General features: G+C 40.2%; 1 protein-coding gene across 12 annotated transcripts in view; it reads right to left on the reverse strand.

The window, feature by feature from the left end:
- FNDC3A (fibronectin type III domain containing 3A) overlaps window positions 1–26,130 on the reverse strand; it is a 210,008-nt gene that overhangs the window by 111,125 nt on the left and 72,753 nt on the right. For 9 of the 12 annotated variants that reach the window (XM_073343811.1, XM_073343802.1, XM_073343820.1 and 6 more), the window contains one exon: window positions 4,377–4,452. In XM_073343811.1, the coding sequence (XP_073199912.1) occupies window positions 4,377–4,452 (76 nt within the window). Of the gene's footprint in view, window positions 1–4,376; window positions 4,453–5,194; window positions 5,228–17,703; window positions 19,817–26,130 lie in introns of those variants that run through there. The other 3 variants (XM_073343840.1, XM_073343903.1, XM_073343895.1) reach the window with 3 other exon arrangements.

A 26,130-nucleotide genomic window follows, 5' to 3' on the forward strand; every position in this document is an offset into this window, starting at 1 on the left:
AAGTACATCAGAAGTAGAAAGCCTGCCAAACAATCAGTGGGGCCACTGAACAATCAAGATGCTAAAGGAGCACTCAAAGAAGACAAGGCCATTTCAGAAAAACTAAATGAGTTCTTTGCATCCATCTTCACTGCAGAGGATATCAGGGAGATTCCCACACCTCAGCCATTCTTTTTAGATGACAAATCTGAGGAACTGCCCCAGATTGTGGTGTCAATAGAGGAGGTTTTGGAACAAATTAATAAATTAACAGTAATAAATCATCAGGACTAGATGGCATTCACCCAAAAATTCTGAAGGAACTAAGATATGAAATTGCAGAACTACTAAGTGTGGTATGTAATCTATCGCATAAATCAACCTCGGTACCAGATGAGTGGAGGATAGCGAATGTAACACCAATTTTTAAAAAAGGCTCCAGAGGGAATTCAGGCAATTATAGGCTGGTAAGCCTGACTTCAGTACCAGGTAAACAAGTCAAAACTATAGAAAAGAACAAAATGATCAGACATATAGATTAACGTGATATGTTGGGGAAGAGTCAACATGGCTTTTGTAAAGGGAAATCATGCATCACCAATCTATTAGAATTGTTTGAGGGGGGTCAACAAGCATATGGACAAGGGTGATCCAGTTGATATAGTGTACTTGGACTTTCAGAAAGCCTTTAGCAACGTCCCACACCAAACATTTTCAAGCAAAATAAATAGTCATGGGATAAGAGGGAAGGTTCTTTCATGGATCAGTAACTGGCTAAAAGATGAGAAATTAAGGAGAGAAATAAATGGTCAGTTTATTTAAATGGTCAGAGGTAAATAGCAGGGTCCCCCAGGGATTGGTACTGGGACCTTTGCTTTTCAACATATTCATAAACTATCTGGGAAAGGTGGTAAACAGCGAGATGCAAAGTTTGCAGATGATACAAAAATTCTCAAGATAGTTGAGGCTGCAAAAAGTCACAAAGGGATCTCATAAAACTAGGTGACGACAACAAAATGGCAGCTGAAATTCAATGTTGATAAATGCAAAGTAATGCACATTGAAAAAAATAATCCCAATTATATATACAAAATGATGGGTTCTAAATTAGCTGTTACCACTAAAGAAAGAAATCTTGGCGTCATCATGGATAGTTATCTGAAAACATCTGCTCAATGTGGTTATCAGTCAAAAAAGCTAACAGAATGTTAGGAACCAGTAGAAAAGGGATTGATAATAAGACAGAAAGTATCATCATGCTATGATACCAACAAATCCATGGTATGTCCACACCTTGAATACTATGTACAGTGCTGGTTACTCCATCTCAAAGAAGATAGATTAGAAATGGAAAAGGTGCAGAGAAGGGGAACAAAAATGATTAGCGGTATGGAACATTTTCCATAGGAGGAGAGATTTCAAAGGGGACTGTTCAGCTTAGAAAAGAAAAAACTAAGGGGGGATATGATAGAGGTCTAAACATTGTGAATGGTGTGAAGAAAAAGTGAATAAGGAAGTGTTATTTACCCATTTCATAACACAAAATCTAGGGGTCACCAAATCAAATTAATAGGTAGCAGGTTTACAACAAACATAAGGAAGTACACAATGCACAGTCAATCTGTCAAACTCATTGTCTGGAGATGTGGTGAACGCCAAAAGTATAACTGCGTTCAAAAAGGATTAGGTAAGTTCATAGAGGATAGATCCAGCAATGGCTGTTAGCCAAGATGATCAGGGATGCAACCCTATGCTCTGGGTGCTCCTAAACCTCTGGGTGCCAGATGCTGGGACTGGTCAACAGGGTATGGATTGCTTAATAATTGCCCTTTTCTGTTCACTCCCTCTGAAGCATCTAGGACTGGCCACTGTTGCAAGACAGAATACTTGGCTAGATGGACCAGTCGCCTGACCCATTATGGCCATTCTTATGTTTTTATAATGTGAGTAAGATTTCATTTCTCCAATGTGACATTCTACAAGTTAGAGCATGCTAATAGTAGGGCTTGAGACTACATTTTTTTTTTGTAAAGAAAAGAATATGGGCCTGTATGCACAGAAAGGGTTAGGGGTTGTGACATTCAGCCTCACAACTTTCAAGCACCTAGAAAAATTACTGCAATTCACAAAGCCTGAGTTAGGCACTTAGGCCCCCAATATAATAAATAGGGACACAGAGATTCCTAAATGTATGTCTACACTGCAAATAAAAACCTAGGGCTGTCCCATGCCAGCTGACTCAGGCTCCTGGGGCTCAGGCAGTTTAATTGCTAGAACCCAAGCTCTGGGACCCTCCCACCTCGGGATCCCAAAGCCCAGGCTCCAGCCTAAGCCCAGAAGTCTACTTCAATTAAACAGCTCCTCAGCCTGTGGCCCACGATTCTGAATCAATTGGCATGGGCCAGGTGTGGGTGTCTAATTGTGTGTAGACGTAGTCTTAGACCGTGATTCACAAAAACCAGCATGCTGGACAGGGAGCCACCTACTCTAGCCAATGGAAGATGCTGATGAGAGGGGTATTTGCTGAACTCTACTCTCTCATGGAGATAGGTACCTAAATCTAGTGAAGGACAGTGCCGATCTCTGCTTGCGATTCTCAACTGTGACTACGTTTCTGGAGTTATGTGCCTATGCTGATGAAGCTGTTGCACTCTGGATAGTCACTGCGTAGCAACACTGGATCTGGAGTCTTCCACACCTTGGATGAGTGCTCTAACCACAAAGCTACAGAATCATTCTCATGCTTGTGCTTGCTCTCTTTCTGTCCCAAATTATTCTTTAATTATTTATCTGAAGTGCAAAAGCTTCAACAGGAGAGACGGAGGGAGCCCCACATTAGAGTATCCCATAGCTCAACGGTAGAAATCCCTGCTCATATCTCTTCTCACCTCCAGGAGGAGGGGCATTTGTATACCCTAACCATTGGGGTAAAAGTTCTGAGGGTAGTCCTCCTCTGCCATCCCCCAAACTATTTTGTGTGAACTCACCTGTGGGACGTGATCTGGTAGGCATGGCAGAGGTTGTCTACTGGATCAGAATTTGCATGCAACTCTGGCCTGGTCTACACTAGGAAACTAGGTTGGTATACTTGTGTCGCTCAGGGGGCGTGAAAAGTCCACATCCTTGAGTGACGCAGTTAAACCGACCTATCTGCCCCCCCTCCCGGAGACAGCAGAAGGTCAATGGGAGAATTCTCCCATCAATCTAGCTACCGCTTCTCAGGGAGGCGGAGTACCTAAATTGATGGGAGATCCCTTCCCTTCAGCGTAGGTAGTGTCTTCACTGATGCGCTACAGCAACGCCACTGTAGTGCTTTAAGTGAAGACAAGCTCTTAGGCAACCGAATGCCTATCTTCCTCTGGGTTGCAAATCACTCTGGGGATTAGGCAGGAGATAGGCATCTGGAGGAGACTTAAGGGAGGCAGCAGTGTGCATGCACAGAGGCAGAAATATAGGTGCCTGGGAAATTTTTACTGCAAAAACGTAGGCGCCTACAAGGTTTAGTGGGAGTTTTGTGCTTCACAGTGGTCCTGAAACTGGGACTTATGTGCCTAAAACAGGGACTTAGGCACCTAAATACTTTTGTTCATCCAGGCCTATGTTTCTACCATGATAGCAGTTGTTCTCTGAAAGTAAAGAGTAAGTGCCTCTAAGAATGCATGAAGTTTACAGATTAATGTCCTGTTAGTGCCAACTTTTTAAGTAGTATGGTACCATACCACACCTGCATTGGTGAGCACAGGGAGACCAGGTGCACAGAGGCCAGTCTAATGCCAGAAGCACTGCTACTCTCACAACTGGTCCCTGTACATTCATGGACTGCTGTGATAGTCACTGCTTCCTGGTCCTGCTGTTATTATAGTAGGAACCGTTTAATACTCTCCACAAGCGGAATGAAGATTTCATTTTTTTAAAACAGTTCATTGCTACATTTTCTTCTCTACCTTAAAAATCCCCAGAATTAATTTTACAGTTACCTTCAAATGACTGCCAAACAAACGGTTTCCAGAGTCAGTAAGTAACTTTCAAAAACCAAATTACAGCTTTAAATTCTAAAACTGAGATTTGCATGTAATAAATAAGCAAAACCATAATTGTTGCTATGGTACGTCTTCATCTGCACTGTAGACTTTACAGTAATTTCCTTTGCAGAATTTAATTTCATGATACATGTAAAAATGCACTGGTTATGGTTATGATAGTGAAAAAGAAAAAAAAGCTATACACTAGCATTAACTGGAATCTTCCTTAAAACTATTTTTAAATCATATCCTCATCAACCCCCTTCCTACAACTTCAAAAACCACACATTTACACAATGGAAGAATTTCTTGCAATACCTTCTGTTTATACTAAAATAAAATGAGAATATCAAGGAAATACATTATTATCTTTACCTGTAATGCACTGAAACTGTCCATCTTCTCTTCTTATTGTAAAAGCCTCCCCTGGATTAACTTGCACCAGAATAACCTTAAAAATAAAAAGGTGTTTGAAACTGTTACATAGGAATGCATCACATAACCAGTGCACCCAACAGGCCATCTTTCTTCCATTTAATGTATACATTCCTTTCCATAGCACGCTGCTTGCTTGCTACCTTCTTCCCAGAAAGAAATGAATTAAGTTAACATAAAGGTACACACATGACTTAAATATAAATCTTTATGTAAAACATTTTGAAAGTTCAAAGATTAAACCAACAAATGGTTGATGCAGTAACTTTACATAATTTACTTTCTGGATTGCTGGTGAAATTTAAAGAGGTATTTCATGTTATATTATTCCAACTATAAATATGACCTATTAACTCGGACATTAATCAAAACATTATTGATAGCTTCATAAAGAAGGCTTATAGCTCAATGGTTTGAGCACTGGCCTGCTAAACCCACAGTTGTGAGTTCAATCCTTGAGGGGGCCATTTAGGGTTCTGGGGCAAAAACTGGGGATTTGTCCTGCTTTGAACAGGGGGTTGGACTAGATGACCTCCTGAGGTCCCTTCCAACCCTGATATTCTATGATTCTATGAACTGCTTGGCAAACAGCTTTCAGCATGAGGAAAGTATTGTGCAATTTCTTTCCGTTCACAGTGCTAGTATGTTTGTACTTTCGTTAATAGATAAAGCATTACATAAATAATGACAGAGTAAGAGCTTCAGATGTGCAGCATCAAACATTGTATGTATATTTTTAATCATGGAAATCTGTTTACCCATTCGAATGTTGCAGAACCATCTTGCTTTTCTATCAATTGTACATTACTTGATAACTGAAATAAACAGAGGAAGACTGATCTGTACCAAAACCAGAAATCGGCAACCTCTTCAGCCTTTTGCGTTTTAATTATTAGAATGCCTTTTCTCTATGGGAAAGGCTTTATAATTACTAAAAGAACCTAATTAAAATTAAAAACAAACAAAAAAAGAACAGAGTGAGTGTACTTCATGATTCCCTATTTGGACAGAATGTTTGTCTTGTTCAGTCTAGTCAAACATTTGGGTCTGTCCAAACATGGCATTTGTCCTTTGTCTCACATAAACCACAATGCAATATATTTTAATACATACTATCGACTAGTGTCCTGGACATTAAAAATTAACATGCTAAGGAAAATAAATTGGGTTTGTGCTTTTTTATTTATTTTTTATGGTATATTAAATAAAGGCTGGACAAAAATTTAAAGTGTTTTTTTCCCCCCTGCCTGTTTATTCACCTTAGGAATAATAAACCACAATTTCCTGTTTTGCTGGAGGACACCTTGGAGGACTAGAAACTGAAGAAAGAACTTTATCAGCTTTCCATTGAAGAGGCAATGGTACTGAAACTTGCACAAAGATCTTACCTCACTACTGTTTTCTGGGCATTTAAATTAAGAGGTGATTAAACTGAAACCCTTCCCTGCACAATTGCTAAATGCTCACATTCTTGGTACTTACAATGTCATAATCCTGCCAGTTCTGAAGCAGTGCAGAGTATTCCAAATAAAATAAACAAAGTCTGACTTTCTAACTTAAAGTAAGAAAAAAGTATTTAAAAACAATTAATAATCCTCCTCTCCCCAAAAACTCCAAAAGAAAACACAACCATTCAGGCCACCTTTTTAATACCTCATTGAGAAGAAAGAGGGTGGGGAGGGACAAAAGCATTTCCTTTCCCCCGTTTTGCTGATTACCTTTACAAATTAAACAAAATAAAGTAAAATAAAAATATAAATCACAGTTTTTAATCTTGATTTAATAGTGACTTAATGCGAGTTACTAGATACTCAGCACTCAACATCCGGCCACTTATTTCAGTGCCTAAATACAGATTTGGCTTAACTTTAAACATCTGTTTTTAAAAAAATTCAAGTTCATATTTTCACACACTCTACAACTCTCCATTTGTTACCGGTGTTACTTGCCTTTGAAAAACTCCAAGACTGCTGGAACTAAATGGCTATATGTTTGTTTGTTTTTAAAAGTGAATGCCACTTTTTATCAATGTATGATACATTAAATCTATGAATGTTTTATACAAAATATACAAATGAAAACAGCACACCATATTCTAGAACTTTTTTCATGAATGTCTCTGACATATTTTATATTTGAGATGGAGGGCCAAATTCTGCTCTCAGTTAAGTTTATGGAATTACTCCAAATTTATATATATTCAACAGAGCAGAATTTGGCCTGGAGTGTACAGGTCAGGCATTTAAGTGCCGATTGCATAGAACACCTTGTGTATGTTGCTACGCTTGTAAGAAAAAAAAAGTGACAAGTAGAAGGAAATCCACTAAAGGGCTCATGGTTATCTATAAACCGCTGACGTACACAATCAGGGTAAATAATTATACTCTCCACTAAGTTTTTTGCATTGTTAGTTTATAGATTTTAAAACTGTAATTTCAGGGATTTTTTTAAAAAACTACCTAGACATATGTTTATAAAGCATTTGAATTCCATGGTTTATTTTATTTCATCCTAGTGAAGTCTTAGTGTCTCTACTCCATTCTCACCCCCACCCCTTAACCTTTCCAGCTGCCTCTGACCCTACTTTTCATTCTTTGTATAGTCCATTCACCCTTAGCTTTTGTGATAATACTATCTTTGCCTCGTTCTCCAATCTCCTGCTAACCCTGTGACCACTCTTTCAATGACTGCTTTTCTGTCTCACTCTTCCAGTGTACAGGGATTACCAAAGCACTATGTTCTTGGGATACTTTTTTCCTTCTACACTTTATCATTAGATAACAATATCTGCTCATTTGGATTTAACTACATCTCTATACAGATTACAATAAAAAGCACAAACCAAAAACTAAGTTAAAAGAAAGTTATTGAGGTTGCAAAGTCAAGAACTCAAAAGCTTGGAAAAGCCATATTTACAGTTGACTCTGCAACCTTAATTCTGCCCCTTTGTGTGTCCATATGCTCTGAGTGAGGGAGGTGAACGAGCCCCAGATGGTGTGGCTGATGTGGTTAGGTCCTATGATGGTGTCCCTTGAATAGATATGCGGACAGAGTTGCCAACGGGGTTTGTTGCAGGGATAGGCACCTGCACATCTACCAATGTGATATATGCCATCATGTGCCAGCAATGCCCCTCTGCCATGTACATTGGCCAAACTGGACAGTCTCTACGCAAAAGAATAAATGGACACAAATCAAACGTCAAGAATTATAACATTCAAAAACCAGTCGAAGAACACTTCAATCTCCCTGGTCATCAATAACAGACATAAAAGTGGCAATTCTTCAACAAAAAAACTTCAAAACCAGACTCCAACAAGAAACTGCAGAACTGGAATTAATTTGCAAATGGGACACCATCAAATTAGGCCTGAATAAAGACTGGGAGTGGATTGGTCACTACAAAAACTAATTTCCCCCTACTGTTACTCACACCTTCTTGTCAACTGTTTGAAATGGCCACCCTGATCACTTTGGCCTGATTACCGCTACAAAAGTGATTTTTCCTCCCTTGGTATTCTACTGTTGAGAATAGCCCACTTCCACTTTAATTGAATTGTCTTGTTAGCACTGACCCCCAACTTGGTAAGGCAACTCCCATCTTTTCATGTACTGTGTATATATACCTGCCTACTGTATTTTCCACTTCATGCATCTGATGAAGTCCCAAATAAATTTGTTAGTCTCTAAGGTGCCACAATTACTCCTCATTATTTTTGGTGATACAGACTAACACTGCTACCACTCTGAAACTATGTATTGTGGTTCCAAAGTAAGGGACCTGATTGCCGAGACACTCCTGGCCAAGGTGATGGCCACGAGGAAGGCCACCTTCCATGACAAGTAAAGCAAAGAGCATGTTGCCAAGTACTTGACCAGGGCTCCCATGAGTCTTGATAGTACTAAGTTAAGGTACCAAGGTGGGATCAGCTGCCTCAGCCGTGGGTACAGCCTGTCCAGTTCCTTAAGAAAATGGCTACAGAGCGCATTAATGAAAATGGACCTGCTGCTCACCCTGGGTGAAAAGGCAAGATAGCCATCAGGTGTACTTTAATTGGAGACACCCACATCCCTTACTGTTTCAGATGTAGTAAATATTCCAGAATACATGGTATTGGTGCTCAGATGGGTGAGACCCCTTTCTGTACTGACCAGATTGAGACCCTTTTCCATTTTGCCATGTAAGTGGCCCTTGTGGATGGCTTTCTGCTCCCTAACAGAACCTCTTGAACCGTCCCCAACCACATTAACTCCAAAGAGATTCAGCCATGGAGCTTCCAAGCTGTGAGATAGAGAGATCTGAGGTTTGGATGATGTAGAAATCCATAATCCTGAGAGATTAGATCTGGAAACACAGGTAGCGTGATTGCTATTTCCACCAAGAGGTCCAGGAGAGTGGTGAACCAGTGCTGACATGGCCAGGCCAGCGATATCAGCATCGGGCTCACTATGTGCCTTTTGACCTTCAGCAGGACCTTGTGTATGAGCGGAATGGGTAGGAATGCATAGAAAAGATGGTCCTTCCAGGGGAGAAGGAACGTGTCTGTGAGCGAGCCTGGAATGTGACTCTGAAAGGAGCAGTACTGCAGACATGTCCTGTTGTACTTTGTCGCAAACAGGTCTATCTGGGGAGCTCTCCATCTCTAGAATATGTGCCTCACAACCTCCGGTCAAATGGACCACTTGTGAATGGAGAAGAAACAGCTGAGATGATCTGCTAACATGTTCTGGGCCTCGGGAAGGTAAGAGGCCTTAAGATGGATCGAGTGGGTTATGCAGAACTCCCAAAGGTGGAAGGCTTCCTGACATAGGTGAGAGGAACATGCTCCACCCTGTCTGTTTATACAGAACATTGTTGTCATGTAGTTTGTAATTGTTGCATCATTGCTGGCTTACCTTTCGACGGCATCTGTGGTCTTGGTGCCATAGCCGCTCTCGCCTCCAGTGCTGGATAGCACCTGGTTGGTGATGGCAGTACTGATAGGGATATTAAGTCCTGAACTAGAACGCTGCCTAGAACGCCTCATGGCATTGATGGAAGCTCCAGTTCTGCACTCCTGTGGCTCTCCCTCGGAGGAGAGTTCAATGGCACTGTATTCAACGGCCCCCTCACTGGGGCCGTTGTCGACGGTACCAAATTTGGCAGCTGTTGAACCCGAGTGGCCCTGCATGGATGTCACTTTGCCAGTTTCCTTGTGACTGGCGGGCTTTGGAGTAGGGGAGCTTACCCTGTCTGTTTTGCGTTGTTTCTTTTGCGGCATCAGTGAATGGGATCAGTGCCACGTGAGCAGACCTCCTCTGCATGGGCGAACTTTGGTGGAGCCGGGAGTCCCAGGACGCAGATGAGGAGTCCCTCCTTGGTGCCGGAGAGGCCAGGCTGTGGTGGCTCTCTCTTAAAGAAGCTGGTGCGCTTCTTACAGAGGCATAGGTGCTTGATGCTGAGTCGGCATGACTTGGCTCCAAGGGAGGGCAAAGAGCCACCATCAGAAAGAACTTAAGTCTCTGGTCCCCTTCTTTCTGGGTCTGGGGTTCGAAACTTTTACAAATCCTGCAGAGTCATGCAGATGGGATTCACCCAAACACTTGAGGCAAGCCGAGTGGGGGTTGCTAATGGGCATAGGCTTGTGACAAGCCTCACACGGCTTATACCCCAAAGACCGAGGCATGTCCCGGTGTCAGGGAAGAACCTCATTAAGTGGGGTCCTACTCTACTACTACTACTAACTAGTCTGTAACAACTAACAGCTAAAATTTTAACTATTTACAGGAGAAAAAGACAAAAGTCCAAAGTCCACTGGTGAGAGTACTTGCAAAGCAAGGACGAGCAGTTCCAGCGACCATTAGAGGTGGAAAGAAGGAAATCAGGGGGCAGCGGGGCAGCAGGCCCTTATATACTGCGGCACGAGGACACAACTCCAGGGAGCACCAGAGCTGACCTGACAGATGCTGCTGAGGGAAAAACCATACGGTGACTATGCACGCAGCACGTGCAACTACATGGGAATGGATATGAGCAAGCACTCAAAGAAGAATCACTGTTCAGACTCATGCAGCTGTTCAAAGCAAGTAAAATAGTACTTAACATTAAGACCCAAGGACAACATAGATATCTAAGATTCTCGCCCCCTCCCCTACTCTTCCCACAAAAGATCTCAACTTAGACTCATGACACTCCTATGAGATAGGTAAGTATTATTTTGCATACAAGGAAATTAAGGTAGTACTGTACTTGTGCTCAAAGAGAATACAGTGCTCAACGTAACACAGGAAGTTTACAGCAGAATTTAGAATAGAAACTCAGGCCTCCTGACTCCTGATGTATCTAAACTTCAAGATCATCTCTTTCTTCCTTGCCTGACCCTCAGTAGATCAGTTCTATGCTCCAACAGGGGCTGCATGGTTGTGGTGACTCACATGTTAGGATATCTAATCAGAGTGGGATCCAGCCACACACATGGGATTGAACATTGAGACCTGAAGTGAAAGGAAGTTTTAAACTAACAGTGAGCTGAATGCTGTATTGAAGTTAAATACTGGGTTCCATCCTAGATAAAGCAGTATTTCAGGCCTACAAAGTGCATTTATTGAATTTACTAGTCTTTAATTTTTTGTCCTCTACCAACATTTCACCACAATATTGTCACAAATAAATTGATGATAGTGGACATACATGTGCTCTCCTGGTTGGGAAGGGCTCTCTCAGCCCCTTTAATAGCGTCCATGTCAAGGTTCTATGAACAGGGGTTCACTGCTCTCCATCTGATATTAAGCAGTGTCCCACACATAATACATCGATTTTAAAAATTATAAATTCAAATATTCAAATTCTTTATCTATCACCATTCACCACAGTAAATTACATAGTAATTATAATGTATGTGTAAATGCATGGTTTAGTTGGATCTTCTGTGTCAGACCTCTGATCATAGGTTGAAGAGCAATGCAACAAGTCTGTCCCTCTACTGTGTTAATGTGCCTCAGCTATAATTTTGAAGTCAAAATAATGGCAAATTACTTATCTAGTAATTTGATAACATGCAATCTTAGCTGACTATGCTTTTAGTCAGGAATTCTTTGCAACCTCTTAACTTGGTCTTCTCTTCCTAAGGGTGCCTCTACACTTCAAATTAAGGTGTATTTGCAGCATGTGTAGGCATAACTGCACTACTTTTAATTTAGCTAGTATGGGTAACAAAAGCTGTGAAGATGTGGAAGGAAAGATTTCTTTCACTGACTATCTGCCTCCAGGACAAGCCCACTGGGGATCCAGGGAATATACTCGGGTTGGTAGCCTATACCAGATATGCCTACCATGCTACAATTACACCTTAATTTGTGGTGTAAATGTACCCTCAGTTTGGCCCCATTTCTCAACTCCCTCCTCTCACCCCTCAGTAGATTCTCTGCTTAGCTCTGTATATCAAACGAACAAAGTGACACTTTGCTACTCAATTCATATTGCATACTTAGATAGAAGATATGTACAGTATCACTAACTCATACTGTGTATCAAACTAGCCCAAATATGGATTAATGCCTAAGATGTGCCCAAATATGGATTAATGCCTAAGATGTGGAAAGAGTTTGATTCAATTTATCTCTCAGCCATGAGATTTCCAAGAATATGCTGCCAAGTTCACTTTCAGTTCTGATTTTACTGACATCAACCTACCATCATAGTTCAAATGGAGAGAGACTCCATCCATTTGGGGAGTTTTACTTAGTTAAAATACAGAAAGGGACTTGAATAGCCAGAGTTGATTCAAAACAAGGCAGATAAATTTTGGATGAGTCAGACAATTGGAGATACGCAGGAAGACACGTTTCAGATTAAGAGAGCATTAAAAATTCTCCTACATTGCTTAGTGAGTTTAAGTACAGGATCTCCATTACAAAAAAGGCACCTGGGAGAAAAAGTCAACCAGGACAAGGAGGAATTGGATGCTATGGGGACTTTTGAGATGTCCTTGATCTGTGGTGGTGCTGTCGTGTTTTTTGTTGTGTTCCCCCTGAGTTTTTTTGTTTGGGTTTTAAAGCAGGATCTGGACAGACCCAAATGTCTGAACTAGATTGATCAAGACAAAGGTTCTGTCCAAATAAGGAATCATAGAACATACTCACTCTATTCTTTTTGTTGTTGTTTTTTAATTTTACCTCAGTATCCACCATACCTACAACAGGACACATGCATTAACAGGCTGCTAGGCTCAGAACACCATCAGCTACTTAAAAGGAAAGAAAGCAACTAGGGCTGTTGATTAATCACAGTTAACTCATGCGATTAACTCAAAGAAATTAATCATGATTAAAAAATGAATCGCAATTAATCGCAGTTTTAATTGCACTGTTAAACAATAGAATACCAACTGAAATTTATTAAATATTTTGGATGTTTTTCTACATTTTCATATATATTGTATTCTGTATTGTAATTGAAATGAAAGTGTATATTATTTTTATTACAAATATTTGCATTGTAAAAATGATAAACAAAAGAAATAGTATTTTTCAATTCACCTCATACAAGTACTGTAGTGCAAGCTCTTTGTCATGAAAGTGCAACTTACAGATGTAGGTTTTTTTTGTTACATAACTGCACTCAAAAATAAAACAATGTAAAACTTCAGAGCCTACAAGTCCACTCAGTCCTCCTTCTTGTTCAGCAAATCATTAAGACAAACAAGTTTGTTTACATTTACAGGAGACAATGCTGCCCTCTTCTTATTTACAATGTCTCCAGAAATGGAGAACAGGCATTTGCAAGGCACTTTTGTAGCCAGCATTGCAAAGTATTTACGTGCCAGATATGCTAAACATTCGTATGCCCCTTCATGCTTCAGCCATCATTCCAGAGGACATGCTTCCATGCTGATGATGTTCGTTAAAAAAATAATGCGTTAATTAAATTTGTGACTGAACTCCTCGGGGAAAAATTGTATGTCCCCAGCTCTGTTTTACCCACATTCTGCCATATATTTCATGTTATAGCAGTCTTGGATGGTGATCCAGCACATGTTATTCATTTTAAGAACACTTTCACTGCAGAGTTGACAAAATGCAATGAAGGTACCATTGTGAGATTTCTAAAGATAGCTACAGCACTCGAACCAAGGTTTAAGAATCTGAAGTGCCTTCCAAAATCTGAGTGGGACGAGGTGTGGAGCATGCTTTCAGAAGTCTTAAAAGAGCAACACTTCAATGCAGAAACTACAGAGCCCAAACCACCAAAAAAGAAAATCACCCTTGTGCTGGTGGCATCTGACTCAGATGATGAAAATGAACATGTGTCAGTCTGCACTGCTTTGGATTGTTATTGAGCAGAACCCATCATCAGCATGGATGTATGTCCGCTGGAATGGTGGTTGAAGCATGAAGGGTCATATGAATCTTTAGTGCATCTGGCACGTAAATATCTTGCGATTCCTACACCAGTGTCATGCGAATGCCTGTTCTCACTGTCAGGTGACATTATAAACAAGAACTGGGCAGTATTATCTCCTGAAAATGTAAACAAACTTGTTTGTCTAAGCGATTGGTTTCACAAGAAGTAGGACTGAGTGGACTTGCAGGCTCTAAAATTATACATTGTCTTATTTTTGAATGCAGTATTTTTGTACACACTTCTACATTTTGTAAGTTCAACTTTCATGATAAAGAGTTTGCACTACAGTACTTGTATTAGGTGAATTGAAAAATATTATTTCTGTTGCTTTTTACAGTGCAAATACTTGTAATGAAAAATAAATATAAAGTGAGCACTATACACTTTGTATTCTGTGTTGTAATTGAAATCAATATATTTGAAAATGTAGAAATCCTAAAAAATTTAAATAAACGGTATTCTATTATTGTTTAACAGTGCGATTAATCACAATTAATTTTTTTATTGTGTGATTAATCATGATTAAGCACATGATTAAAAAATTAATTGTAATTAATTTTTTAAATAGCTCAACAGCCCTAAAAGCAACATAAGATTGGTGAAACCACAGGAGGAGTACGTACACTTCAGTAGCTGGGGCAACTTTTTCTCAGACGCTCTTGGCCTCCTGGCCATTTAAGGAAAATATAGGATAAACCACAATCACAGGTCTTCTTTGTACAAAGTACTGTCTGTCAGTTAAAGAGGTGAAAACCCCTGCTACTCACAGGGCACTTCAGTGAGCAAAAAAGAATAACATGTATAGACTTTACTATGAAGCATGCAATACCCAAAGTTGCTAATCCAGGCTTTGGTGAGTGAGAAGGAGAAGGGGAAGAAGAGGAAAACAGATTGATTCACCATGTCACTCCAGTTTTATGGCAGCATCATTCCATAGTTCAGACTGCACTGAAAACAGGGATTAAACCTCTTTCTGGGGTTATTTTAAAAAAATGCTGACCCTATCTACCAGTGAGATAAAACCAAAGTGACAATAGTGAATCAATCCTTTTTACTTCAGTAAAATATCTCCCCAATCCTTTGTCAGGATTAACTATTTAGCATAGGACACTTCATAGTAAAATATATACATTTTCTCTCTTTTGCTCCCCAGAGTATCCTGTGCAGAGGGAGTTCTCTGAATCAGGCCCAAAGGGTCAAAACAAGAGTCTAGCCAGCCAAAGGAACTGAAGACAACTGATGGACTCTGGAAAAACAATTAAGCCACCCACTTTTTTTTAAAGGGGAAGTGATGTCTCAATTTTTTCCCTCCATCAGCATGCAGGAAGATATATATCCACCACCTTTGCAGTTGCAGAGATATTTGAAAAAGAATCTACATAAAGTGAAATACTACTGCCATAATGTGGTGTATTAACAGATCTCTTTTCTGCTGAGAGTTTAGCTCTGAGCACTTTGAATTCAACTATCTCAGGAAAAGTATCACAACAAACTCATATATGTTCAAATGGTCAAAAGCAATCAGACCCACAGTTAAGGCTACACCTCTAACCTTCTCCCTTTCTATTGTGCAAAAGCAGAACAGCACATGTGGTATGAAGATCCACCTGATTTAAGGAGATCTCTGCAATTCATGGGCTCAACAAGGTGCACTGAAGAGAGAGTTCCTTGCACAGTGGGAGGTTAAATTGGAGTCTTAATATTATTTGAATTTTGTTTTTATTAGGTAACTCTTATTTTGTGAGAGGTTTATTTTAAAACTGGCAGAGTTGAAATATGATGATCATACTAAGGGCTAATAACTTAAGCCAACATAAACTTAAATATCAAGGTACCCAATTATGATTTAGCCAAATTTTGTTTACAGGTTTGGTACTCGTAGCAACATCTTCAAAATCTTTTACAATGTACAATGGGCTATGTATTTAAAATACAACAACTCTCAGATGGAAAGTGATTATACGATAAGAATATATAGACACAAGTATCTGCAGTTAAAACTGTAATAAAGTAGTTAGTGTGGAACAGAGTAACAATTTTTAAAAGTAGCTTGGGCTTCTGAAGCTAGTCTATACTGTTGACTTCCAACCAGCAACATTTCACTTTCAAAAATAATGTCTTTATATTTACTGAGGCACAAGACAAAATGAAAACCCAAAAGACAGGAAATATTTTTGAACTTGTATCAATGAAAGGGGACATCACCATGCTTGTCAGATTCCTGATCTAACACAGCTCTCCAAAATCAAAGGATCATCAGTCCTTTGAAGAGAAAACTAATAGTTTGTGGATACAGGCTCTAAGCCTGAGCAAATTAAACACATCACTACTCCTTATTTCATGTCCTACAGTCTTGCTCATGACACAATTGTACATGTGAATAGCTGGCGCAATCTCCGTTCTCTCCACAAACTAGCACCCTATGTCATCATGAGAACAGCAAATCATGAAGAGTTGTACTTTAGTTTTGGTGGAAGAGGTATTTTCGAAGTAGAAATTATTTATATATGGGAGAGGGAGGGAATGAGCTAGTTTTGGGATGTTCAGACATGACATACCCTTATAAAACTGGCTAAATTCGTTCTTAGAAATTTTTAAATTTTTGTTTTTAGGATCAAGTTACACCCTGGGATGAATTTTTACAGGCAAGTTATTAATCTGTAATGGAAAAGTTGATACATCTATCACTAGAAACATAAATGGCACAGACAAAACAATGTGGTCTTTAATAGGAATGTGTAAACTCAAATTTTGGCATCACTATTAAAATTATTGGAATATGTGGTGGAATAGGTATAGGGCAATAACAAATTACAATATTTCTTACTAAAGGGAAGAAACCAGAAAATATTCCGTTTTATTACATTAACTTTGCTTATGACTGAAGTCACAGACAATATTGTGAAGAAATATATTCTGATGTAACCCAGCTCTGTGGTATGAGATATTCAAATAAAAGATACAGTAAGGTAAGAGGTACAGCTACTGTTAATAGGACTGATTACAAATGGGAAAAAATCATCGTGCTGTTGAAAAGCAGAGCTCTCTCTCTCGTTTTTTTTTTTAAACAGGCTAACTAGCTGTAACTGCTAAAGGTAATATGGATAAAGTATATTTCTCTAGCACTCTGAAACCACAATTTAAAAAGACCAGTCATGACCAAGGTCTGCAAAAGCAGAAATAACATTCCTCTCCTAGGTGTTTTACTGCAAAAGTAGAGATAAGGGCTACATTATTTTTTTAACATGAAAGCCTCTACATTAAGTATTTCATAAATACAGCTGCTGAGTAACTGGCAAACAGTTGTCAACAGAAATGAACAGATGATGGAAAACATTTTGTATTCAAATTGCATCATCTTTAAATACACTAGTAAAACTGCAGCAATATAAAAATGGTACTCTATAGAGCTTTGTCTAAAAATGCTGCAAATGTAATTAGCCCAGCAATATTAATCAGAAGTATTTCAGGCAGACAGTGAAAATGTAAATTAATTTTAAAACAGTTTACAAATTAGAACAAAGCTACAGCTAATGTGCTTAGTGATTCCAACTGTAAAGATTTTTAAAATGCTCCACTTATCTTGCTTAACGGGTGATACAGCCAAGTCCTCTATAAAATGCACATAGTGCATCTCTAGCAGTCTTGTCCATGATAAGATGAAATACATTCAGATTTGGCTTCTTTGTTTGATCTTGGGAAAAAACATAATACAAACATACCTCCTTGCAGAGCCATGGTTTACACTCATTGTTATCAGGGCACGTACACATAACAAATAATTTTTTCCCACTGTGAAAACCAGCTAACAGCTCCAATCAAGATGTTAGTTACTGACATGCTTAATCTAGTAAACCATTCAAAAGCCTTAGCACTTTCACTTACTGTGGCTCGCATCCTTTTATTTCTCTCATTCAACTGGTGCTACCACACTGACAAAGGGTGAAGGAAGATTCAACAGTCACCACTCCGGATGTTCCACTCTGTTCCATTCACTAAAAACTGAGGTTATCTTCATTGACGTGCCAGACACTGGCCTCCCTCTATTTAACAGAGCAACCTAGCCTAAACTCCATTCCTTACAGTATCTCTCTTTATCTTTCTCTATAGCTGTGCATCCATAACACATGTAGAGGCAGGATGTTAAAGGTATGACCAATTATCAGTATAGTCAGCAATACCTACCTCAAGCCTTGCTTCCTATCAAATTAGCCAATGTACAGTGAGCTTCCTGCTGTACACGAATGTATCATGTCACCATAGCAACTAAATCAACAAATAGCTGCTGCAGCATCTGCTTCTGGATCATATAACGTCAGTCAACAGAAGGTTAGGATTTAAGGAGCAAACCTTCCAAATATATTCCATTTTAGAGTCATATTTTTAATTTAGCCTTCTGATTCCAAGATAGACTCTGCTAGCTGGGAATGCACCAACTTCTGGCTCTGTATCTGGATATATGATTCAGTGGGTGGCTTCAGTTTGCAAACAAATGAACAGAAATAAAGCAGTTTATTAGAGGATGAGCTTCATAGCAGAAAATAATTCACTATCCAGCTGCTGAGCTCCTCACATTATTCTCATATACTCTATAAAATATTAAATACCTAACATTATGCATATAAAATATTTTGTCATTTTTTATTCCTCCATCTCCTAATTTTGCTTGAAAATGTTTACTATTTATAGATGTTTATTTTAAATGCTATCATGTACAGAAACAGAGTTGCATATTTAAGAAATATAATCAGGAGGAAAAAGATTGTGTCCCTCTTCCTCCTGCAGCTCTCCCTGTATTTCTTCCCACTCAAGTCTTGATCTGCTAAATTCAAATTGGCCACTACTGGTTGCTAACAAGATCCTGTCTCTGTCACCTTTGATCTCTATGGTAATTTGGGTCCACTGTCTCTCTGATCTATTTATGGACATTTGGTTGTGATGATATCCTGATGCAGTATATTTGAACAAACTGACCCTAATAGCACATATACATGAAGCTGGATTTAAGATTTTTAACTCCAGGACTGTAAGTACTGCGGGGGACAAAATGTCTTCAACAAGATGTCATAACCACCAGATATCCGGGACATGATAATATTAGATTCAGACATTCTGATAATTTCTAAGTTTTCTATATTTCAGGCACTATTTTAATCATGAATACCCTCAAAGCTGATAAATATGTAATGCATATTTATGTATGAGAAGACCAAGCCTACAATCAACTAAAACAAAACAAACAGCTTAGCAGTTGTATAATGTCAAGAGTTAGAAATATGGTATGAACCACACACAATTTATTTTTAAGCAAAAGTTGTCCAAGCCAAAAGCTTCAGTACATTATGACTACTTTTTTTTTTTTTAAATGTTCAGTTTTAGGATTTAAAGGGTCTGGCCTTCCATCCATGTGCACAGACCTCTATTTAAAAGGAAATTATCAGGTCAAATTTGGCCCAAAGATCTTGGTTTAAAAAATAAAAACACAAGGACTATTGTGTGGTCCAATGACTACAAACCTGGACTGAGAGTCAAGAGACCAAAATTCTATTGCCATCTCTACCACTGACATGCTGTGTGATTTTGTGCATATCACTTCACCTGTCTGTGCCACAATTTTCCTATCTATAAAACTGAAATAATTATATTTGCATTTCTGGTCTTCTGAAGTCTACTGATAAACTCACAACATATAACCTAAGTATTATCTATTTGGAACACAGGAATTGCCATACTAGATCATGTTAGTGGTCCATATTATCCAGCAAGACCAGAGGCCAGGACATTTCAAAGGAAGTTCCAAAAAATCCTGCAGAACACAGTTACAGGATAATCTCCCTTAAATAAAGCTGTGTATGAACCCCAAATGGTTAGGGGACTGACTTACACCTTGAAGCATGAGGCTTATTTCTGTTCCAAAACATAGTTTTTTTAAAACAGAAAAAAATATAAACATAAGACCAATAGAAGTGTTTCCATGATCTAAAAAAATATTCTAATAGAAATATTTTAAATAAGTAACTCTCCCTTTGCAGTATCTACAGTCAAAGCACTGAGACATTAATGCAAAAAGAAAAAGCAAAAATAATAAAAAGTAAATTAATTTTTTAAATGTTCACTTTTGATCATTTAAGGTTTGTAAGAAATGAAGGAATGGATTTATTAAAAATGCATTTAACTTGTCTTTTAATGTAAGTAGGAGTTGCACGTGGACACTGATAGTAGAACAGAACCCTTAAGAAATCCTAATAATGATTTTAATTAACGACTTTGACATTCTTATCTGCGTCAGATTCTCTTTAAAACGTTTTCTATTTTTAGAAAATTAAGTTCCTATTCTTCAAACCTTCTATTCCTTCCATTTGCCCTCAACTTTTCCTCCATCTTTCTCCCCCAAAAGCATTATCCTGTATTTTAAAACTCAGGATGTATGGTAAAGGGAAAAGGAAAACGTAGTAACAATATTAGTAAAAAATTAGGGAATAAGATTTATCACATCGTGGAATAGTCTCTTCCAGGAAGTGGTAGATCCTTCAGACCTTTACAGCGAATCTTAACACAAAAGCAGTTGAAAATTTATTATACGGCAGCAGTTCCCAAATGGAACCACTGAACTGACTAGTCATACTGTATTTGCAACCTCTTGTTTCCAGCTGCTTCTACACGTGTCCATCCCTTTCACTGTATTCATTTGTGCTGACTGATGATCTCGCAGTGGTTGAAGAGAAAACATTTACTGACTTTATTAGATCTGTCAGCTGCCCTTGATACCAATGGCAAGGAAATTACTGGGATACTTGCTGTCACTAGTGGGAATGTATGGGGTCGCTTGGGAGGTTCCCTTCATTCTTTTCCAGAAGAGTGGTTCTGAGCAATTGTTCTGCCACCTCAGTAACTCTCTCCTGCAGGATACCACACAGTTCAACTTCGTCCCCCGTTCAGGACCTGATCACTGGAAGGGTCATCTCTCTGAGGGCTATAATGTCACAGTCTAAATCAGCTGAGTTCCTCAAGTTGGAGTTCCCTCTATTTGAACAAGAGGAGCGACTAGCAGAGCTTTCCACATGACGGTTCCTTGACTCTAGAATACACATTCCATCTTGGCCCTCCAAAGCCCAGATTTGTTAACCTTCTGGGTATACTGCCCAGCCCATCTTTTCTTGCAAGCATTTTCTGAGGTTACAAGCTCCACAGATGGAGGGGTTGAGACTAAAGGATGATTCTGTGGGGTCCTGTGATATGGTTGGATAGAGGGTCTTGGATTTTACTTTTGTGAAAAAAATTCTCTACTTGGAATTTGTGTAAAGAGAAATTTAAATGAAAAATTCATACAGATAAATTATAAATATATTAAAAATTCAAAAATCTAAGAGTTGTGGACAGACTCCAGAAAAACAAACAAACAAATAAATAAATAAATAGGAACTGGAATATCTGTAAAAGGAGCTGAAAATGAGGGTGAGCCAGCCTATTACTTCAATCGGAGGTTAAACTACATAAAACGATAAGACTTTAAGAAGCTAAAATGAACTAAAAACTTTCCTAACATTACTTTTCGATGTATTAGGCTACACTTTAGTCAGGGGTATTTTTAGTAAAAGTTATGGACAGGTCACGGGCAGTAAACAAAAATTCACGACCCGTGACCTGTCCATGACTTGTATTATATACCCTGACTAAAACTTGGGTGCTCTGGGGCAGGGGCACTGTGGGTGCTGGGGCGGGGACGCGCAGCCTGGGACCCTTGCTGCTGCTGGTGAGGGGGAGAGGGAGGCTGGCAGGTAAGCAGGCTCCCTACCCAGCTCTGTGCGGCTCCCGGAAGTGGCTGGTACGTCCCCTACGCAGACTCGGAGGTGCGGCCAGAGGGGCTCTGCACTCTGCCCCTTCACCGAGCACCTGTGCCATAGCTCCCATTGGCCAGGAACTGCAGCCAATGGGAGCTGCGGGAGACGGTGCCTGCAGGCGGAGGCAGTGCGCAGAGCTACCTGGCCACGCCTCCATCTAGAAGCCGAGGGAGGGGCATGTTGCTGCTTCCAGGGAGCCCCCCCCGAGGTAAGCGCTGCCCAGAGCCCTCACCCCCAAGCCCAACCCTTTGCTTCAGCCTTGAGCCCTCTCCGACACCCAAACTCCTGCTGCTGCTGGGCGGGGGGGGCAGGAGGGGCATGGTGGCCCATTACCGCCCCAGCACAGAAGTCCTGGAGGTCCCGGAAAGTCACGGAATCCTTGACTTCCATGACATCCATGACAGACTCGCAGCCTTACTTGTAGTTGCTACAGTGAAATTATGCAATTGTGAATTTCAATTATCATCAATGGAAATATTTTTATTGGTTTGTCTATGTATGGCAAAATCAATGGTAACTGACATTTGCTGATAAAAATCTCATCCTTCCTTGCCAAATTATTTGTATTATTGTAATGCCTAGGAGCCCTCGTCATGGACCAGGACCCCATTGTGCTAGGTGCTGTACTAACAGAACAAAAAAACACTCCCTGCCCCAGAGAGCTTGCAATCTAAACAGACAAGGCAGACACAGGGTGGGGAAATGTTTAGAACACACAAAGTGAACAATGTGATGGTGGCAAATGTCATGTTAGTTCCCTGGCTTTTTTTTTTTTTTTATAAAGGAGAAAGTTTAGTTAGGAGGGGATCAGCTAAATGGAAAGAAAATGGAAGGGAAAAAGGTGAGGGGGACAGGGCAGGTGAGAAGAGGGTAAGGTGGGCAGGTGTGGAAGATGAGATAAAAGGACGGTGAGGTAGGGTTGGATCAAACAGCCAATTAGCACAGCGTAGAGAAAGTCCAGTCAAAACGACAGAATGTTCTCCAAACCAATGGTATGCTTGTGGCTGTTCCTGCCCATATTGGCTGCAGACTCTGCCTGCCTCTTTTTAATGCACATGGTTGCGGGGAGACACTGCTTGAGTCCAAGGGCCCCCAGAATGTGTGCATGTGTGTGTGGGTGCCTCCTTGCACAGTTCTGAGTCCAGTGGGTGCTGGGAAGAAGTGTGCGCCAGCTGGGCCCAATTTCCCCTCCACCCCAGTGCAACAGTCCCTGCTTTGGATGCTTGCACACCTACCAGCTGGAGACTATGGCATAATCCTACACTGACAGGAGAATGGTTTAGGAGACCTAGTAGATTTTTTTCCATTTCTAACTTCTTTGAAAGACAAGTTAGGGGAAGAAAAATACCCAAGCAATGTTATTTTTAAAACTGCTGGTAATTCAAGAGCTCTATTTCATATCGCTGAAATGACACTTTACCAACACAATTTACTCATTATTTTTATACATACAAAAATCATCAATGTGGTGGAAGCAATATTTTTAAAAGGTGCAGTTTTTAAAATTTAAACCAGATTTTTTTGTATTTACATAGAATCATGGAAGTGTAGGTCTGGAATGGACCTTGAGAGGTCACCTAGCCCAGTCCCCTGTACTCAAGGCAGGAAATGATAATAACTAGACCATTCCTGACAGGTGTTTGTCTAAACTGTTCTTAAAAACCTCCAGTGACACAGATTCCACAATTTATTAGGCAATTTATTCCAATGCTTAACTATCCTGACAGTTAGGAAGTTTTTTCTAATGTCTAACCTAAACCTCCCTGGCTGCAATTTAAGCCCATTGCTTCTCGTTCTATCCTCAGACATTTTTTCACCCTCCTTCTTGTAACAACCTTTTATGTACTTGAAAACTGTTATGTCCCCTCTCAGTCTGCTCTTCTCCAGACTAAACAAACTCAATTTTTTCAATCTTCCTTGATAGGTCATGTTTTCTAGACCTTTAATAATTTTTGTTGCTGTTCTCTGGACGTTCCACATCTTTCCTGAAACGTAGCATGCAGAACTGGACACACTACTCCAGCTGAAGCCTTATCAACACAGAGTAGAGCGGAAGAATTTCTTCTCGTGTCTTGCTTACAACACTCCCGCTAATACATCCCAGAATGATGTTTGCTTTTTTTCGCAACAGTGTTTCACTGTTGACTCATATTTAGCTTGTGATCCTCTATAACCCTCAGATCCCTTTTTTTGCAGTACTCTTTCCTAGGCAGTCATTTCCCATTTTATATATGTGCAACTAATTGTTCCTTCCTAAGTGGAGTATTTTGCATTTGTCCTTATTGAATTTCATCCTATTTATTTCAGACCATTTCTCCAGTTTGTCCAGATCATTTTGAATTTTAATCCTATCCTCCAAAGCATTTGTAACCCCTCCCAGCTTGGTATCGTCCGTGAACTTTATAAGTGTACTCTCTATGCCATTATCTAAATCAGTGGTTCCCTAACTTGTTCTGCTGCTTGTGCAGGGAAAGCCCCTGGCGGGCTGCGCCGGTTTGTTTACCTGCTGCGTCCACAGGTTCGGCTGATCACGGCTCCCAGTGGCCACGGTTCGCTGCTCCAGGCCAAATGGATCTGCTGGAAGTGGCGGCCAGTGTGTCCCTCAGCCCACGCTGCTTCCAGCAGCTCCCATTGGCCTGGAGCAGTGAACCGCGGCCACTGGGAGCCATGATCAGCCAAACCTGCGGATGCAGCAGGTAAACAAACCGGCGTGGCCCGCCAGGGGCTTTCCCTGTACAAGCGGCGGAACAAGTCTGGGAACCAATGATCTAAATCATTGATGAAGATATTGAACAGAACCAGACCCAGAACTGATCCATGCGAGACCCAACTGATATGTCCTCCTTCCAGCTTGACTGTGAACCACTATTAACGATTCTCTGGGAACAGTTTTCCAACCAGTTATGCACCCACCTTATAGTAGGTCCATCTAGGTTATATTTCCCTAGCTAGCATTTTACTTTCTTTCCATGTTACAAGCTCTTTACTTTCTTCCCATTTTACAGTCTTAAATCGCTAGAGAGGATGTTTTGCATTAGTTTCTTTAATTAGTTTCCTAATTGTTAGTAGAGTCCCAGATTTTACATGGAGGATTTTTTCCAAAGAAGTTTCACACTTATAATGCTCATCTATGCTTGAAAAGTCAAGTTCACAGCCCCATTGTGGACCTCCCCCATCAGCCTCCACCTCATGGTTTTTGTGCTTGCACACCACCCAGTGTTTATGGATTCCACCATCAGATCTGGAGTCAGTAAATGACTGAGCCTTTGCTGTGCCAGCTCTGAAAGTGTGGAATTTGTTACTTCCTGAAATTTGGCTCATTTCACTTCTTCCCAGTTTTGGAGGTGTTTTTAAATTACTACCAATGTTGCAGTGGTTCAATTGTTTTATTGTTATCGTTTACCCACTATGTTTGTAAATTTGTTGAGGGTGAGGTGTTTTTTTAATAATGAATGAGAAATTGTTTTGGGGTACATCTACACTTCAAGCTGGGCAGAGATACTCACATTAGCTCTCATTGAGTTAGCATGCTAAAAATAGAAGTGGCCCGAGGAGTAGCTGTATGTGCCTGTCTGAGAAACTAGGTTAATGGTTTGTAGTTCAAAGGGAGGCTTTAGTGAGTGGCAAAATACAAGGTTCACCCCAGTGAAGGGTAGGCTTCTTTACTGGCAGGAAGGTTCTTATTAGATCTTTCAAGAATTTGTATGTCAATGAGTGAGTGAAAACTGAGTAACTGTGTGCTGGTGGATGGCAGGCACTGACTGCTGCCAGGTGGACTCAAGAACTGAGGGACAGCACAGTTATTTTGAGGGAAACAAGATAGTCCAAAATATGGGGAATATTTGCTGACTCAGGAGATACGTTTCAGCTGCATCCAGATGAAAAACCCTTCCCATTGGCTGAACAGTGGGCTCTTTTATGCTGGATGGTTTGTATAGCTTCAGAGCAGGAACATTCTAGGGTTGATGTCCATCCAAAACCAAGCAATGAGTTGAAGTGCTTTGGGGTTGGGATGCTTGATCTTGGCTTTCTCCAGGGTCAAGGAATTGGGAAAGGATTAGATGCTGATGTGAGCAAGATATGACACTAGAAGGAGATTTGGGAACCAAAACTGCTTGGGCCAAGTGGGGATAATGAGGATGACTCTTGCCTTGCCCTATCCTGTCAATTTTTCTGTAGGACTTGAGGTAGGAGCAATAAGGGAAGAAAGGCATAACTCAGATGTCCTGTCCAGGAGAGAAGGAGAACATTGCTCTGAGAGTGCAGAGCTAGAGCTCCCCTTGAACTGCAGATGTTACATTTCCTGTTCATTTGGGAGGCAAACAGATCCCAGATCCCCACAGAGTGAAGATACTACTGAACTGTGCAACTGCCACCGGTGGTTGATGGTGAAATGCCTGCTGACGGTATCTGCCAATGCTTTCTAAGTTCCTGGAAGGTAAGCTGCCAAAAGGGTGATTCTATTCGTGAT

Source organism: Lepidochelys kempii, chromosome 1 (assembly GCF_965140265.1).
Source record: "Lepidochelys kempii isolate rLepKem1 chromosome 1, rLepKem1.hap2, whole genome shotgun sequence".
Classification (NCBI taxonomy): domain Eukaryota; kingdom Metazoa; phylum Chordata; order Testudines; family Cheloniidae; genus Lepidochelys; species Lepidochelys kempii.